This window comes from Oncorhynchus keta, chromosome 22 (assembly GCF_023373465.1).
Source record: "Oncorhynchus keta strain PuntledgeMale-10-30-2019 chromosome 22, Oket_V2, whole genome shotgun sequence".
NCBI classification, from domain to species: domain Eukaryota; kingdom Metazoa; phylum Chordata; class Actinopteri; order Salmoniformes; family Salmonidae; genus Oncorhynchus; species Oncorhynchus keta.
This window is the reverse complement of record NC_068442.1, coordinates 39349471-39363900: the sequence shown is the minus strand read 5'-3', so window position 1 is coordinate 39363900 and position 14430 is coordinate 39349471. Positions and strand designations below refer to the sequence as shown.

At 40.1% G+C, this 14430-nt stretch overlaps 1 protein-coding gene across 3 annotated transcripts; it reads left to right on the top strand.

Annotated features, from left to right (window-relative positions):
• The first annotated feature begins 8 nt into the window (after positions 1–8).
• LOC118401472 (U6 snRNA-associated Sm-like protein LSm4) lies at positions 9–13078 on the top strand. Of its 3 annotated transcripts, XR_008075586.1 has the most exons (7): positions 9–150; positions 804–845; positions 1028–1126; positions 2569–2752; positions 2910–3054; positions 11057–11195; positions 12390–13067. XR_008075586.1 is itself a non-coding variant. In XM_035799001.2 (6 exons), the coding sequence occupies exons 1-5, from the start codon at positions 148–150 to the stop codon at positions 3029–3031; spliced, it is 450 nt and encodes a 149-aa protein (XP_035654894.1). In that variant the 5' UTR covers positions 9–147; the 3' UTR covers positions 3032–3054; positions 11057–13078. The 3 variants fall into 3 exon arrangements, 2 of the variants coding, with proteins under 2 accessions (XP_035654894.1, XP_035654893.1); XM_035799001.2 differs by having other exon boundaries at positions 11057–13078; XM_035799000.2 differs by lacking the exons at positions 11057–11195; positions 12390–13067 and having other exon boundaries at positions 2910–3689.
• The last annotated feature ends 1352 nt before the right edge of the window (positions 13079–14430 follow it).

Genomic DNA, 14430 nt, shown 5'->3' with positions numbered 1-14430 from the left:
CCCTGAGTCTGACGTATTGACTTATGGTACACTTGGGTCGACAACTTCCGTTAAACTTCCGCACGTTCAACGTTAGCGCCAGTAAAGAATTAATGACCAAAATATTCAGTTCAGTTGACCGGATAGTTTGTAATATAATCTGTTATTATGGTAAGTATATATTTTATCGAGTTACAGTAATATGACGACTGTTATTTGCTTGTGTGGGACCGTAGAATGGGTCGAGCACAAACGCGCGGCTGTTGTTTACCATGCAGCTAACGTTAGCTATGTGCTAATGTAACGTGGACGTAGTTAAATTGCTAATTCATTGTATTAACGCTAATAGCTAACACAAAATATAAAATAGCTACTATAAGAATAAACAGATTGGAATTTTGTATTTAAACACGGTTTGCATCTCAAGTCAAATGTGACCTATCGTGCTAGCTAACTGGTTATTATAAACCAGCTAACGTTAGTTGGCAAAAATGTGCATGGCTAACTTTACATGTGTTCTGAACATGTACTGGTATAATTAAGCAATAAGGCACGAGGGGGTATGGTATATGTCCAATATACCACGACTAAGGGCTGGTCTTAACACGACGCATCGTGGAGTGCCTGGACATATACCTCAAACCCCCAAGGTGCCATGTTGCTATTATAAACTGGTTACCATCTTAATTAGAGCAGTACAACTAAATGTTTTGTCATACACGTGGTATACGGTCTGATATAACATGGCTTTCAGCCAATCAGATCTCAGGGCTCAAACCACCCAATATATAATGACTTTTTAACTCTATATTTGAAATTCACAGCTACCTCTATCTTTGCTGAAGACTGCACAGAACCACCCTATGGTAAGGACGGATTAAATTAGTCAATTTTTGTCTAGTGGTATTTTACTCCGAATAGTTTTGAGTCATGTGAGTTCAAATGTCTCTGTTTGTTCATATCGATTTGGTCCTTAGTTTTTGTGGTACAAACATAACCCACACAGCTTTGATTTCTAACCCCAATTCTACTTCCCTATACTTCTCAGCTGGTGGAGTTGAAGAATGGAGAGACGTATAACGGACACTTGGTCAGTTGTGACAACTGGATGAATATAAATTTACGAGAAGTCATCTGCACCTCAAGGGTAAAGATTTTGTCTGAGTACTTGTCGTGACTCAAGAGTTGTGACCACTGATCTGAAATATGTACATGGTTGCTTGCATTGGTGTAAAAATACTTTAAAGTACTACTTAAGTAGTTTTTTTGAGTATCTACACTTTACTTTTTATATTTTTGACAACTTTTACTTCTCTACATTCCTGAAGGAAATAATGTACTTTCTACTCCATTAATTTTCCCTGACACCCAAAAATACATGTTACATTTTGACAGGAAAATGGTCCAATTCACACACCTCAAGAAAACATCCCTGGTCATCCCTACTGCCTCTGATCTGGCGGACTCACTAAACACAAATTATTTGTTTGTAAATTAATGTCAAGAGTGTTGTAGTGTGCCCCTGGCTATCTGTACATTTAAAAAATAGAAAATTGTGCTGTCTGGTTTGCATAATATAAGGAATTTTACATTTTAAAAATTTTACTTTTGATACTTAAGTACCTTTTAGAAATTCCATTTACTTTTGATACTTAAGTATATTTCAAACCAAATACTTTTAGACTTTTACTCAGTGGGTGTTTTATTGGGAGACTTTTACTTGAGTCATTTTCTTTTAAGGTAGCTTTACTTCTACTCAAGTATGACTTTTGAGTACTTTTTCCACCACTGGTTGCTTGTGAGTGACAACCACAAATGAATAGGCTAGATTGTTGCCTAAACATCAGACTGTTACCATGGTTACTCCATGGATTATCAGTCTGCCGGAAGTCGCCCTAAAAAATATGCAATAGTCTCTACAAGACAGAATGTTGAATAAAATTATATTTACACTTATTTTACTGGTTGAACATGCTGTTGGTCCTTTTGGCAGCAGGTGGAGACCAGATTATTTATTTTTTGCGGCGCCAGTATGTTCTGTCACTGTGTGTTTTCTATCTCTTTGATGCGTTACACGCAAAGCACAATATGTAAACAATAGCCGAACGTAGTCGACTGAAGCACTTTTCCTCGCAACCGGCAGGAAGTGTTTGCCAATCGGTTAGGTTTGGCTATATTGTGCAAATTTCATCAGTATTGGAAGTAAAAACCGTAAATACAGACCAGCAAACTGCAGATTGGGTTGATAACACTTCCTTGTGGATATTTTATATCAGATTACCTTTTGACATAGGGACAACAGGTAAAGTAAGTTGAAATTAAGTTTGTTCAACATTTTGACTTGTAATGGGACTGTTCGGGAATGCTGAGCCTACATGTTAGACTTGAGTGTGTACGTATTTTACTCTCTGATTCTAAAAGAGGCTTGCTACATGGCCAAGTCTTAATTCCGAATCAACGATCAGAAAAATGAAAAATGACCATGTATAACCACAAGATGGCACTATTAAAAGATTCAGTTTGTAGGAGTTCTAAGACTTGAGTTAACGCTGAAACTCTCCCCTTATCCCATTCGCTCCCATCGTTTAGGATGGAGATAAATTTTGGAGGATGCCTGAGTGTTACATCAGAGGAAGCACCATAAAGTACCTGCGTATCCCTGATGAGATCATTGACATGGTGAAGGAAGAGGTGGTGTCCAAGGGTCGTGGGCGAGGAGGCATGCAGCAGAACAAACAGCAGGGCAAGGGTCGAGGGGGAGGAGCAGGCAGAGGTAAGATGGAACCCCTCTCTGGAATGGCAAATGGGGAAAATGTGTTTGGGGTGCTTGTAGGGTGAAGCAATTGGGGCCTATTTGACAGTATCATTTTCTAAGTGTTTCCTTGTTGAAATGGTTTGTGTCATGCTGTATATGCATGCTCTATGTTTAGGTGTGTTTGGAGGCCGTGGTCGGGGCATGCCAGGAGTGGGAATGCCAGGAGTGGGCAGAGGCCAGCAGCAGGAGAAGAAGCCTGCTGGTGGTAAACCTCAGGGAGTCAAGAACCAGCACTGAGGAGAGGAACAGACAGGTCAAATGTAAGGAACGAGTGTAGTTTTCACAGAATGACAACTCTATCAGTCAGTGGAGGTCACCTTACACAATGGCTGTTGTAATGGCCATTACTGCTCCCTCACTGCCATTTTTTAGCCATGTGTGTTTGACCTCCACCAATTTGTGAAACGTGAGAACTATGAATATTTTGTGCAGTTCAGAAAGGGCAGGGTTTTGTAGACAGATTTTTGCCTTACAGTTTTTGTTTAGTTATCAATTTGGGCCACCGTCAGAAACATGTCATTATCGTCCACAAGAACTCAACAGTAACCGAAATTTGAGAAGTTCAATGTTATTGTTTTATTGTGCCCAGAGCAATCTACTACGTTGATTGTACCCAATTGTCTTCAGTGTAATATAAGCTATGTAAAGCACCCATTTTTGGCATCCATTTTATGCCCTTGGGATTTGAAGACTTAAGTTGATTGTGTTATGAGGAAAAATACCTAGTTGGTTAAAGAAATGTCAAGAAGTCTGGCAGTTTATTTTCAGAGTCCCAATTGGGGGTTTCTAAATGTTTTACTTTTGTGGAGTTTATTTGCATATTGCAACATGAGACAACAATGTGGTAATTTAGCGTATACAAAAGAACATGAGAATAAATGTTTTGTTAAATATACTGTACTTGAATGTATGAAAGAACAATAACTATTGGATTTGTTTTGAATGGGTCTACATATAGAATGAAAAGGTATTTTGCTACGCTCATGCTAGCTTACCTCTAAAATGACAAAACACAATTTGCATAGTAGGTTTATGTTCTTGTATATAACAAAGCTGGTGTAACCCTTTCTCTAGCCCCCTAAAGCACAACCGCAATCACACAGCTGCTGAATCAGCAATAATGCATCCCTGATTAACATAACGCTATAATTCATGGAGTTAAATATCACGTGAGATGGTGACTGATTTATGATGCTGTTCTATGAGTTTTATTACTGTGGTCTTGCATGTCTTGTGGCTGTTTTGAAATGAATCAGAATGGAACATAATCGCTGTTAGTTTCAGTTAAAACATGAAGCTCTGGAAAAAACATTCTCACTTTCATTTGCATGAAAAGCTAGCTTCAATTGAAAATGAAAAACCCATGGTAGTTCTTTGACAAGGGGTTGGTGGAAATTATGAGGAGATGGTTTCTCTATTACCTCTGAAATATTTGTATCAGGCAAAAAAAGTGTTTTTCAATACCAAACTCCCTAAGCACTGGTTTAGTGTCCCATAAATGTTATGAGACCAATGTGCCACATCTCTTTCTTGAAGAATATGACCCTGGATATCAAAGTTATGTAGCACTTCGATGAACAAATTAACAGAATTTTGTTCTCCAAGTTTGGCGCTCAGCCATAAAAACACTTGTTTGCCTTTTTCTGCCTGTGGTGAATGTATTTTGTTTTTAACAGCACTTTTAGGACGTGAACGATTCCATTAACAGAAGTTTTAAGCCAATGGGCTTTCTTTTTCCGACTTTGCTGGCATTTCTTTTAGTTTGTAGAGACCTCGATTATGAGAGATACTTTAATGAATGTTGAAGTTACCCTATACCCAAATCCATGGCTATAGCATTACTCCTAAGTATTAGATGTCCCTATAAGCCACAATTCCGAACCATTGTGGGGAACTACTATGAGAGAGAATAGGGTATTGTGTGTGTGAATGAGGGGGAGAGATGGTTAATGGTCTCCAGTTGAAGGTTTTCCTCTGCCAAGATATGCCACAGATAAAGACCCCTGAGATAAAGACATGGCTCTCTCCAAGATAAAGCTTTCAAGCTTGTGACTAATAAACATTTTCTGTCTTTCCATTTTAAAATTATAACCATAGAGTTAATGCCAATCCAATAACTACTAGCGTATTTCTTTGCTCATAGTTTAAAACATTGTAGACTGTAAAACATGTCAAACAACAAATACTATAGATTGCAATTATTTTGTCCCCATACTAATTAACTGGAACTAGTACAGTTAGCTAGTAGACAATGGACATCAGAAGGCCTGTGACTCATGATGATAATAACCCTGTATGAATGTAGGCGTACATTAGTGGTGCACAGGTCAGCTGTTCACCCGCACCCACCCACAATGGATGCTAACCCTTCTGCAACCACTTGACTATACACTGAGTGTACAAAACATTAGGAGGAACATTTTCCTAATATTGAGTTGCACCCCCTTTTGCCCTCAGAGCCTCAATTTGTCAGGGCATGAACTCTACAAGGTGTGGAAAGAATTTTACAGGGAGGCTGGCCAATGTTGACTCCAATGCTTCTCACAGTTGTGTCCAGTTGGCTTGATGTCCTTTAGGTGGTGGACCATTCTCAAACCATTGTGCCTGGCACATACTACCATACCCTGTTCAAAGGCACTTAAATCTTTTGTCTTGCCCATTCTCCCTCTTAATGGCACATACACAATCCACGACTCAATTGTCTAAACTTTAGACTCTAAAGGCTTAAAACCTGTCTCCTACTGTTCATCTACACTGATTGAAGTGGATTTAACAAGTGACATAAATAAGGGATCATAGCTTTCAACTTGATTAATCTGTCATGGAAAGAAGTTGTTTGTGATGTTTTATACACTCAGTGTACGTGATGAAGAGAAAATCTGATGCCCGCACCTGAACCTAACCCCCAAATATAGCAAATGCGCTATTCGGCTACAGTCAAAGACTGCATAACAATTTTTTGACAGACATTTTTTGTTGCCCGATTTAGATATGTTTCTGCTTATAATTTCAAACATTTTAGTTGGCTATTTTTTAGTCAACTTGTCTATAATTAGATACATATAACTTCTCTTTTGTAGTTATATGTTGCCCGAGAAAACGAAATAAACCCTTGATCACCAGAATAATGTCATCATTCGATAGAATGAATGCTTTACTCTAGTTGACATCGGTAAAGTTTTCTCTGTCATCTTTTGCAGAGCAAAGACTTTAGGGACTGGGGAGAAAATGGGGGAAAAAAATATCATATTTCCAAAATAAAATCTGTTTGACTGGTTGTAAAGCTGTGAAAACCACCCAAAATGTTTCTCATAAGATTTTAGTTCAGCTTGGATACACATTTTATGTGGTTGAAATAGTATCAGCATTCTTTCAAGATGCTGAAAGAAAGAAATCATATTTCTTCACACTGTTCCCAGATAAAACATTTTGCCTGCATTTGGTGTAACCTGGCATCAAGAAATGCTCAATTCTGCAGGAGTTAATATTATGGCTCTGTGAGCAGCTATAGACCTACAGTCTGTGTCCAGACCTCAATGTAGCCTATAGATATGAATTGCACAAGAATTATACATTTATGGATTTTTTAAGGTATTGTTTTCTCTTTAATCAACCTGTGGTGGATATAACCACGGGGACTGTGTTTTATGAGTCAACCCGCACATCACTAACGTACATACACTAAATGTCCAAAGGTATGTGGACACCCCATCAAATTATTAGATTCTACTATTTTAGCCACACCTGTTGCTGACACGTGTATAAAATCAAGCACACAGCCATGCAATCTCCATAGAGAAACATTGGCAGTAGAATGTCACTTTCAACATGGCATCATCATAGGATGCCACCTTTCCAACAAGTCAGTTCATCAAAGTTCTGCACTTCTAGAGATTCCGTGGTCAACTAAGTGATGTTATTGTGAAGTGGAAACGTCTAAGAGCAACAACGGCTCAGTCGCGAAGTGGTAGGCCACTCAAGCTCACAGGACTGCCGAGTGCTGAAGCAAGTAAAAATCATCTGTCCTCGGTTGCAACACTCACTACCGAGTTCCAAACTGCCTCTGGAAGCAAAGTCAGCACAAGAACTGTTCGTCGGGAGCTTCATGAAAGGGGTTTCCATGGCCGAGCACACAAGCCTAAGATCGCCACCATTGGACTCTTGAGTTCTCTGGAGTGATGTATCACGCTTCACCATCTGGCAGTCCAACGGACAAATCTGGGTTTGGTGGATGCCAGGAGAATGCTACCTGCCCAAATGCATAGTGCCAACTGTAAAGTTTGGTGGAGGAGGAACAATGATCTGGGGCTGCCATTCATGGTTTGAGCTAGGCCCCTTAGTTTCAGTGAAGGGAAATCTTAGCGTTACAGCATACAATGACATTCTAGACGATTCTGTGCTTCCAACTTTGTGGCAATAGTTTGGGGAAGGCCTTTTCCTATTTCAGCATGACAATGTCCCCATGCACAAAGCGAGGTCCATACAGAAATGGTGAGTCAAGATCGGTGTGGAAGAATTTGATTGGCCTGCACAGAGCCCTACCTCAACCTCTTTGAACACCTTTGGGATGAATTTGAACACCGACTGCGAGCACTAATGCTCTTGTGGTTAAATGGTCCCCACAGCAGTGTTCCAACATCTAGTGGAAAGCCTTCCCAGAAGATTGGAGGCTGTTATAGGATCAAAGGGGTGACCAACTCCATATTAATGTCCATGATTTTGGAATGAGATGTTCAGCCAGCAGGTGTCCACATATTTCACGTAAATCACGCGAGAACAAGGGAAGTAGTCCCCAAGGAGTTGAAGATTGGATATACATTTTACCATCAGCTTTCATGTGGTTGATCAATCTGTGTCATGTCAGATGCATTGGAACACATATTCCCACTATCCCTACAATACCATATACAGTGTGGCAAAAAAGTATTTAGTCAGCCACCAATTGTGCAAGTTCTCCCACTTAAAAATATGAGAGAGGCCTGTAATTTTCATCATACGTACACTTCAACTATGACAGACAAAATGAGGGAAAAAAATCCAGAAAATCACACTGTAGGATTTTTAATGAATTTATTTGCAAATTATGGTGGAAAATAAGTATTTGGTCACCTACAAACAAGCAAGATTTCTGGCTCTCACAGACCTGTAACTTCTTCTGTAAGAGGCTCCTCTGTCCTCCACTCATTACCTGTATTAATGGCACCTGTTTGAACTTGTTATCAGTATAAAAGACACCTGTCCACAACCTCAAACAGTCACACTCCAAACTCCACTATGGCCAAGGCCAAAGAGCTGTCAAAGGACACCAGAAACAAAATTGTAGACCTGCACTAGGCTGGGAAGACTGAATCTGCAATAGGTAAGCAGCTTGGTTTGAAGAAATCAACTGTGGGAGCAATTATTAGGAAATGGAAGACATACAAGACTACTGATAATCTCCCTCGATCTGGGGCTCCACGCAAGATCTCACCCCGTGGGGTCAAAATGATCACAAGAACGGTGAGCAAAAATCTCAGAACCACACGGGGGGAACTAGTGAATGACCTGCAGAGAGCTGGGACCAAAGTAACAAAGCCTACCATCAGTAACACACTACGCCGCCAGGGACTGAATTCCTGCAGTGCCAGACGTGTCCCCCTGCTTAAGCCAATACGTGTCCAGGCCTGTCTGAAGTTTGCTAGAGAGCATTTGGATGATCCAGAAGAAGCTTGGGAGAATGGCATATGGTCAGATGAAACCAAAATATAACTTTTTGGTAAAAACTCAACTCGTTGTGTTTGGAGGACAAAGAATGCTGAGTTGCATCCAAAGAACACCATACCTACTGTGAAGCATGGGGGTGGAAACCTCATGCCTTGCAGCTGTTTTTCTGCAAAGAGACCAGGACGACTGATCCGTGTAAAGGAAAGAATGAATGGGGCCATGTATCGTGAGATTTTGAGTGAAAACCTCCTTCCATCAGCAAGGGCATTGAAGATGAAACGTGGCTGGGTCTTTCAGCATGATCATGATCCCAAACACACCGCCTGGGCAACGAAGGAGTGGCTTTGTAATAAGCATTTCAAGGTCCTGGAGTGGCCTAGCCAGTCTCCAGATCTCAACCCCATAGAAAATCTTTGGAGGGAGTTGAAAGTCCGTGTTGCCCAGCAACAGCCCCAAAACATCACTGCTCTAGAGGAGATCTGCATGGAGGAATGGGCCAAAATACCAGCAACAGTGTGTGAAAACCTTGTGAAGACTTACAGAAAATGTTTGACCTCTGTCATTGCCAACAAAGGGTATATAACAAAGTATTGAGATAAACTTTTGTTATTGACCAAATACTTATTTTCCACCATAATTTGCAAATACATTCATTAAAAATCCTACAATGTGATTTTCTGGATTTTTTTTCTCATTCTGTCTGTCATAGTTGAAGTGTACCTATGATGAAAATTACAGGCCTCTCTCATCTTTTTAAGTGGGAGAACTTGCACAATTGGTGGCTGACTAAATACTTTTTTTGCCCCACTGTATGTGGCTGGACTAAAGAAAAGAAAACCTCTCTTTTAAAAAAAGGATTCGGCATCTCTGAATCACTAGTATGCCTAGTGTTCACGGTGTTGCTAAAAGCTTTTTTCTTGCTGAATTGGAATTCATTCGCTGTCAGTTTCCCTTTCATTCTGAGAGACAGCATTTCACCATAAATGCAGAACGATGTAAAACGATGAGTTGCTGAGGGAGGAAAACCATTTGCTCTGCTTCTCAGTCATTGCTCAAGGGGTGTGCGGATCAGATCTGCTGTAATTTATTTCCTGAAATGTTAGCTGTGATAACTGGCTTTGACCAGGGGGGTGGAAGGAGGGGGTAATTTCAGAGTTAGTCTTTGTGTCTTCCTCTCCTCCGTTCCTTCTCTCCCATCCTCCCACGCATTGTTTGCCAATACACCACTGCACCAGCCCACCCAAACGCAGCCTCGCTCTAATCTGCAACTCTCTCACCTGCGTCACATTGCATGACGGTGTTGCCGTGGCGACGGCCCCCTCCTTGCTACCCGAGGAAGATGATGGCTGCTGATGCAGGCAGGCTGCTGATGTCATCACTTCTCTTGGGAAACTGGGTTGTTTTTTACTGCAGGGCACAAATATACCAGCCTGTCCATGTATTTATGGAAACCCGCATCTATTGTAGGCTGCCAGGAAACATTATTACAGTTTCTCTCACCATTACCATTAAAGAGAAGCTTTTCCTTTCCTCTATTTAATTTCAATGGTGAAATGAGAATTTCAGTGCTGCTGTTTTGAAAGGCCCCCTATTACTTTGGAGATTGTCTCCCCAGTGGTTGTCTGAGTTTGCCTAGTCTCCTGTCAATGCATTTAACACTGACTGTGAGACATGACATTACAGGGTTATTTCCTTGAACTAATGCTGACTAGATTCATCTGAGACATCGAAGGCCTACAGCATGCTGTCTTGTAAGAACATCTGTCAACATTTTGAGCCCCTCTAGGCTGTTTGCATTGATTCCATTATGCTTCCGCTTCATTGCATTATACTGACTCAACCCTTTTTTTAGGCAAACACAAGTGCTAAAAGCCTTGGAATATTTGTGTGGCTGAGTGGCATATATCTTTTTTTTGCCATTGTGAAATGTCTTAAATGCATTCCCATATCTTTGTGCTTTCATCAAGTAGGTGTCACTGTCAAAGTGATTACTTTTTCATTGTGACTTGATATGAGATGGGCATGTTGAAAAAGGCACTGAGGGCAGGTCAACTTTTTTGTCTGAACCACAGAATTCCTTCCAGGCTTAGTTTACTGCAGTGATTTATGGTTTCTTTGACTATCAGGAAAAATCAACAAAGAATATTGTTTATTATGTCATTCCCTCTCTCTAGTAATCAATTCACACACAGAACCGTTGATCCCACTAAACAAAAACAAATATTGTTCAATTATTGAAGTGTTGTTGACCCCCCCCCCACCCCCCAAACATCATTAATATGCATGCCTCTATTTGCTTTTCAAAAGTGAGAATGAATGGAAAAACTTTTGACATTTCAAAACCTTTTTTTTTCTTATTTAGAAGGACATCTGATGATTAATCAACTAATTGGTAAATGTCAGTCAACACATCAGCATTGAAATCACTGCACAATACCACTGCTGTGATACGTGGGCTTTTTGTGACTTTGAGTGTGTGTGGGTCTGTGTGTGTGTGACAGGTATTATAGTGTCCCTCTAACCTCACATGAAACTAGTCCTCTACCTCCTTGCACACAGGGTTTCCCCCATACCCGTGAGTGTGGAGCCTCACCTACACGTTGAAACTGCGTCATGGGCCAAGAGGAGTGCACATGATGGGAACAGAGGTGAAGACAGGCCATGTGTCATGAAACTGCTGCCCCTGCTCATTTTAACGGTAAAAACACTGCAAAACCAAACTGTGGTGAAGCCAGAAAACACACTCACATCAAAGCAATCATGCCGTGATAACATGCACTGCAACCTGGCATCAGGTTTGCTTGTTACTTCCATCTCAGACTTGTCATTGGAGGGGATGTAAAGTGTTCTGTAACAACGAGGCTACAGCATGCATCTAAAAAATAATTTGATTTGATGAAGACATGCTCTCACCAAATACCTTAAACAACGCTAAACCACTCCAATCGGGGACATAAATATTGGGTGATTCCTCGGATACAACAGCTCAGCAAGTGACATGTTGCTCAACACTAGCACACACTAGACCTATTCATTACCTGGGCCTGGCCACGGCTTAAAGGTGTTCCATTCCCAGCATGCATTAGTGATGCCAAACATTCCTGATGTGTTATCACACTGTGCCTTGACTTGTAGCACTGAAATATGTGTACTCTAAATTCACCATATGTCTGTACAGGCTTGATTCTCCTATCCTGTTTTGTTATAATGAACCTGCTATTGCAGTATCAATTATAGTTAAGGTTTCTGTTCATTAGGGTAAACTGTAGCGAATCTGTTAAACAGAATACAAACGTTTCTTATTGCACAAGTTAAGATAATATGTCCCTGTTTCACTCTCTTATGGGCTGTTTTCTTTGATTTCGTGTTTACTAAATATGACCCAGGTTTTCATAGTTACATGTGAATAGCAATGTATTACTTTGCCTCCAAATGTTAGATGCATTCAAGAAGTTTAATTGCAGGTGGAATGCTCTTATTTAGGAGTTGATGTATACTTGGAGAATAGCTCAATTGCTGAGGGAATAAGATCCTTAGATCCAAGGGTGTCATACCCTGACGGGGCACTGGGGCACGTTGCCCCTCATTTGTTCTGTAAACATTTTTTGGGGGGGTATATTTATTATGTTATTTTTGGTTGTTATTTCCCTCTAATACTACTAACCACCTAGCAATTTTATGAAGTTGGCTTTAGTTAGCCCAGATAGGTTCTCAACCTCATAACTAGCTACCCAGAAGCAAAACTGCTTTTAGCAGCGCTAGTATTTACACACTAGCGTTGCTTGGAATCAGCTGGCAAAAAAACTGAACATTTGAAAGCTCTAGTTTTGACCTTTGTTACGTTCCCCAGTTTATGTGTTGTAGTTTGTGTATTTGCATGTGTTTATTTCAGGAAATGGCTTCCTGAAATCCCTCAAGCAGCTGATTGGTTGACTCCATGGCTAATTGGAGAGCTGACCCCGCCCCCTCGTAAAGACGCAGCTGTCTCCAATTACCCATTCCTTCAGAAGCTATATAAAAGCCAGTGTTCTGTTCAGGAGGAAGAGTTTTGCTGGGAGGTCATTGCAGATATTTTGCTAGAGATTTTGCTAGAGATTTTCTGGGAGGTCATTGCAGAGATTTTGCTAGAGAGATTTGCTGGGAGGTCATTGCAGAGATTTTGATAGAGGTTGATTTTGCTGGGAGTTCATTGCTGAGAGTTGGTATGTTTTGTGAGTTTGTTGCTCAGATAGAGCTTATTTGATGTCCTTTGTTTCTTAGTTTGTTTGAGAAATGATTTGTTCTCCTGTTTCATTTGTTCCCAGGGGGGAAGGGGAAGGCACCTAGGGAGTGCTTAGGCAAGAGGCCCGCGGGCATACATATACCTGTAGTATATTCATTGTCTAGGCACAATAGGTAAGACCTGGGCGGACCACCCCCTGTATTTTGGTTAGGGCACCAGGTGGTGCTAAATTAGGTAAGTATTGGTTAGGCAGGTAAGATAGGAGAGGGGGCTTTGAGATTTACTTTCTTTGCTTTGGTTCCGTCCAGACCCTTTTCCCCATATTACCGTGTAAAGGAATAAAGTCCTTGTAAACGGTACCACATTCTGTCTGTTGTCGTCCTTACTCGCACCTACAGTCCATACCTTTTTCTTTTCACGGAGAGTTTAGTTGGAGCATGGTGTTGCGTTCCCTCTTAATAGAGGCGTGTGTAACAACCTTCATAATACATCTGATGGCAGTAACTTTACAAGCACTAATTATGATCAATTTAGCCTGAGCATAGTATCTAGTTTTGGTAAGGGGGAAATAAGTATAGCTAGTTATAATTGTAACGGTTTGGCAGATTATTTCAATTTAAAAAAATATCCGTCTTTACATGGCTAAAAGAAAAGGAATATAACATATACTGTACAGGAAACTCACTCTACATCCTTAGATGAAGTTGCGTGGGAAAAGGAATGGGGTGGTGAAATAATTTTCTGTCATGGACAAAGGAACTCAAAGGGTGTGATATTAATTAACAAAAATGTTGATCTGAATGTGCAAATAATCAGGAATGATTCGCAAGGAAGTTGGGATCCTTTTGAATATGAAAGTGGACGAAAAAGAGATTTGGCTCATCAATCTATATGGTCCAAATCACCACACTTCTTCGAAAACATTTATACCAATTTATTTAACTTACAGGCAACAAATGATCTAATCATTATGGTAGGAGACTATAACACAGTGTTAAGTATCTCAATGGACCGTAAAGGTAATCACTCTACAAACTATCATCACCGTGCCCTTAAGGAAATTACAAATATTATGGACACATTAGAAATACTGGATATTTGGAGACTAAAAAACCTCGACCTAGTGAGATATACATGGAGGAGACTTAATCAAGCTAGTTGTCTTGACTACTTTCTTGTCTCTTTCTCTCTTGCATTAAAGGTTAAGAAAGTTTTAATAGGAGACAGAATCGGATCATCTAATTGGCATTCACATAACTCCTATATATTTTCCACGTGGACGGGGATATTGGAAATGTAATCTAAGTTTACTGGAGAACAATTTATTTTTAACTAAGACAAAATAATTCATAACTGAATTCTTCCAGGATAATATAGGTTCACCAAATCCCCTTATTGTTTGGGATACCTTTAAATGTACCTTCGGGGGTCATTCAATTCAATATTCATCAATAATAAAAAAGCAGTTTATGGCTAAAGAAACAAGACTAACAAGGGAAATCCATGAACTAATAGTACAGGTAGATAGCAATAAAAACAATACTACAGAGATACAAAATAAGTTAGAGGAAAAACAAAAAGAACTTGAGGAACTTATTCAAGAACGATCTAATGTAATCTATTACCAAAATAAAACAAACTGGATGGAATATGGAGAACAATGCACAAATTCTTCCTGAATCTCCAATACAGGAATGCTAACAAAAAGAAT